Raw genomic sequence first — 3,203 nt, 5'->3', positions numbered from 1 at the left:
TCCTGAGTCTAATCAGAAATCAGGTACTAGGGTCAGAACTATTTCTAGAATTATTTTTCTTAATCCCAGAAGCTATCCAATGTAGTCTTAATCCAAATACACATAGAAAAGTCAAATGTCTAGTCACCCAGAGAACATGGCATTTCAACTACTTCAGCTAACTCCATGCGTATTTTTTTTGTGTTTTTTTTTGGGGGGTTTTTTTTGCTATTGAATTATTCAGACTCAGATTTGTAATTTAATGTTTTCATTGTATTATCATAAATTCTCACATGGACGCACTTTTTTAAAAAAGCTTAATTTCACAACATATTTGGCATTCTCTTATTAACTTTACTCTCTCTATTCTCAATAATAATAAAAATAATAAGAGTAGCCAATATTTATGATATGTTTACTATGAATCAGTTATTATGATTAGTGCTGTAATTTTATCAGTGGTTCCTAACAGAGTTGATGAACTTAAGGAGCATTTTAGAAATTTCTTGGTATGGTTTTGTCATTGTCACAATTTGGGAAGCACTATTAAATTTTGTAAATATAAACTAGAAAGAATCCTCCTGCAATACATAAGATAATTCCTTCATACTTGCAACTCTCCACAAATGTTCCGTATCTGAGAGTAATGTCAGATATGCAACTGAACATTTGTAGTTGAAAAATACTTTACATATTATGCTAAGGGAAATAAGCCAGTCAGAGAAAGACAAGAAACATATGATTTCATTCATATGTGGAATCTAATGAACAAACTGAACTAACAAGCAAAATATAGATAGATTCATAGGTAGAGAGTGGGCTGACAGCTCTGAGGGATGGGCAAGCAGAGGGATTGGAGGGACTGAACAACAAAAAGGAAAAAGAGAGAGAACTAATGAATACAAACCAGAGTGTGGAGATTGTGGTGGCGAGGGGAGGGGGTGGAGGTGGGAGAGGGTATAGGGGGGATAAATAGTGGTAGAAAAAATAAAATAAATACTATAATATTCTCAATGTATAATTTTACCATGATTTGTATTTATTGTTCTGAATTAGCTTTTGCTTTAGGAGTTATTATAAATTATCTTTTCATGGTTTTAAAATGGAAACATGAACTTGATATTCTAGAAAATTAACTATCATGTATGTAAAGTGAATATTGTGTTAAGACTATAAATAACAAGTTTTTAAACATTTTTAAATGGAAAAAGAAAATTCATTTTTTAAAAAAATGACATCACCAAATGCAATATTTCTCATGGCATCTGAGTAATAGATAAAATATACCAGGATTAACTAGCATTTATAACTTTCACATTCACATTTATTCTATGCATAAGTACAAGGACCTGACTGCTTTATTATGTCATTTAGTGTTGTCATGCACAAGTATATATATATTGCTACATTTGATTTTATATTATTATTTGGGTACTTATATATATTTTTTAAACTTACTATTTTTATTTAGGAGAGTAAAATAGACATTAGAAAACTGTTGTATAAAGGGGAAATTATATTTTATTATCTTCAGAATTATTAATGTATATTATTTTATTTAAGACTCAACTTCACAACCATGGATTATGGATTATTACCTTTGTATTATATATGAACCTTAATCTAGATCTCACATCTCAAACTACGTAAAGTTTTCAAAGAATTTTTTAACAGGAAAATTTCATAACCTCAAGTTAGGCAATTAATTTCTTAGATATGACATAAAAAGCATGATCCATAAAAAAAATTAGATAAATTAGACTTCATTAAAATTAAAATTATTTCAATATAAAGTTATTCATGGCATAATAAGTCCCAAAGACTATACTAAATACAAGGTTAGGTAACATAAATAATACTAATAATTAAAAGTTTTGCTCTAATTTTTTCTACTTCTTCTGTATCTGCTATAATTGCTACTGCTCACTGAAGTCAATATACTTACCAATCTTTACTATACAATATTAATCCAAAATTTAGATGAAAAGTTTTCTACTTCAAGGCAATGCTGATTCATTTTCAACATTTCCTGTTTAATAAAACCTTGCAAAGTCAAACACTTTTGACTGCTAACAATTTAAAGAATCCCTCCCTGATTCGTTTGGTTTTAACACCATAAATAATAGGATTCATCATAGGTGGAACAAGAAGGTATATATTGGCTATAAAAATGTGGATATGTGGAGTAATGTGTTGACCAAATCTATGAGTGAGAAAAGAGAAAAAGGCTGATGTATAAAACACCAAGATGACCCATACATGGGAGACACAGGTACTTAAGGTCTTCAGGCGGGCAGCTTTGGATGGAAGACTAAAGACAGTGAAGAGAATAAGGACATAGGAACAGATGATCAATATGAAATCCAATCCCCCTGTCAGGAATGCCACAATTAGGCTGTAGGCTCTCCGAATCTTGGTCTCAGTGCAAACCAGCTTTATCAGGGCCATAAACTCACAATAAGTATGGGAGATGACATTAGTTTTGCAGTAGGAAAGCCACCTCAGGAGGAAGGGGTGTGGACTGAGGAGGACAGCGCCTCTGAAGACAATGAACATACCCAAGCCTACAATCACTGTAGGTGTTAAGATAGTGGAATGCTTTAGTGGGTGGCAGATGGCTACATATCGGTCAAAAGCCATGGCCAAGATAAATCCAGATTCCATAGTAGACAGAGAATGGATAAGATACATTTGTGTGCAGGAGGCTTCAAAGTAGATCTCTCTGTCATTGAACCAGAAGAGACTGAGTATCTTGGGAAGTGTAGAAGAAGTAAGCATCAGAGCCACTGAGAAGAGCATGCATAGAAAGAAGTACATAGGTTCATGCAGTTTGTGGTCTGTCTTGACAATTAATAAAAGGGCAACATTTCCCATCAGTGACAGTAGGTAGACCAGGCAGAAAGGAATGGAAATCCATTTGTGGGCAGCCTCCAATCCTGGAATTCCAAGCAGTAGGAAGATGGTTGGTTGAAGACTGGTCCTGTTATAACCTGCCATTATCCAAACAATGGATATTCCATGATCCTGTCCAAATTAAATATCACAAAGATTTTAAATATACAAAGACCAACATTTTACTGTTATGGCTGGGGAGAGATGTTAACATCCAATAACATGCAACTGGCTATAGAATAATTTCTTTGGTATTAAATTGTCTCAATGCATCAATACATAAGGCTCTGATTTTTGGGTAAGAAAAGTAGTAGAAAGGAATTCTCTACCCA

The 3,203-nt window shown here is 33.0% G+C and overlaps 1 protein-coding gene across 1 annotated transcript; it reads right to left on the bottom strand.

The window, feature by feature from the left end:
* Positions 1–2,031: 2,031 nt before the first annotated feature.
* Positions 2,032–2,976, bottom strand: LOC102249998 (olfactory receptor 52K2-like). Its single transcript, XM_005863050.1, has one exon. It carries the CDS (start codon positions 2,974–2,976, stop codon positions 2,032–2,034), a length of 945 nt encoding a protein of 314 aa, XP_005863112.1.
* Between the last annotated feature and the right edge of the window lie 227 nt (positions 2,977–3,203).

Source organism: Myotis brandtii, unplaced genomic scaffold, assembly GCF_000412655.1.
Source record: "Myotis brandtii unplaced genomic scaffold, ASM41265v1 scaffold1704, whole genome shotgun sequence".
Taxonomy (NCBI): domain Eukaryota; kingdom Metazoa; phylum Chordata; class Mammalia; order Chiroptera; family Vespertilionidae; genus Myotis; species Myotis brandtii.
The sequence above is the reverse complement of the archived record's forward strand: the minus strand, read 5'-3'. Positions and strand labels throughout refer to the sequence as shown.

Excerpts from the sequence above, each read along its gene's own strand:
- LOC102249998 (XM_005863050.1), bottom strand. The coding sequence starts at position 2,976 with ATGGCAGGTTATAACAGGACCAGTCTTCAACCAACCATCTTCCTACTG.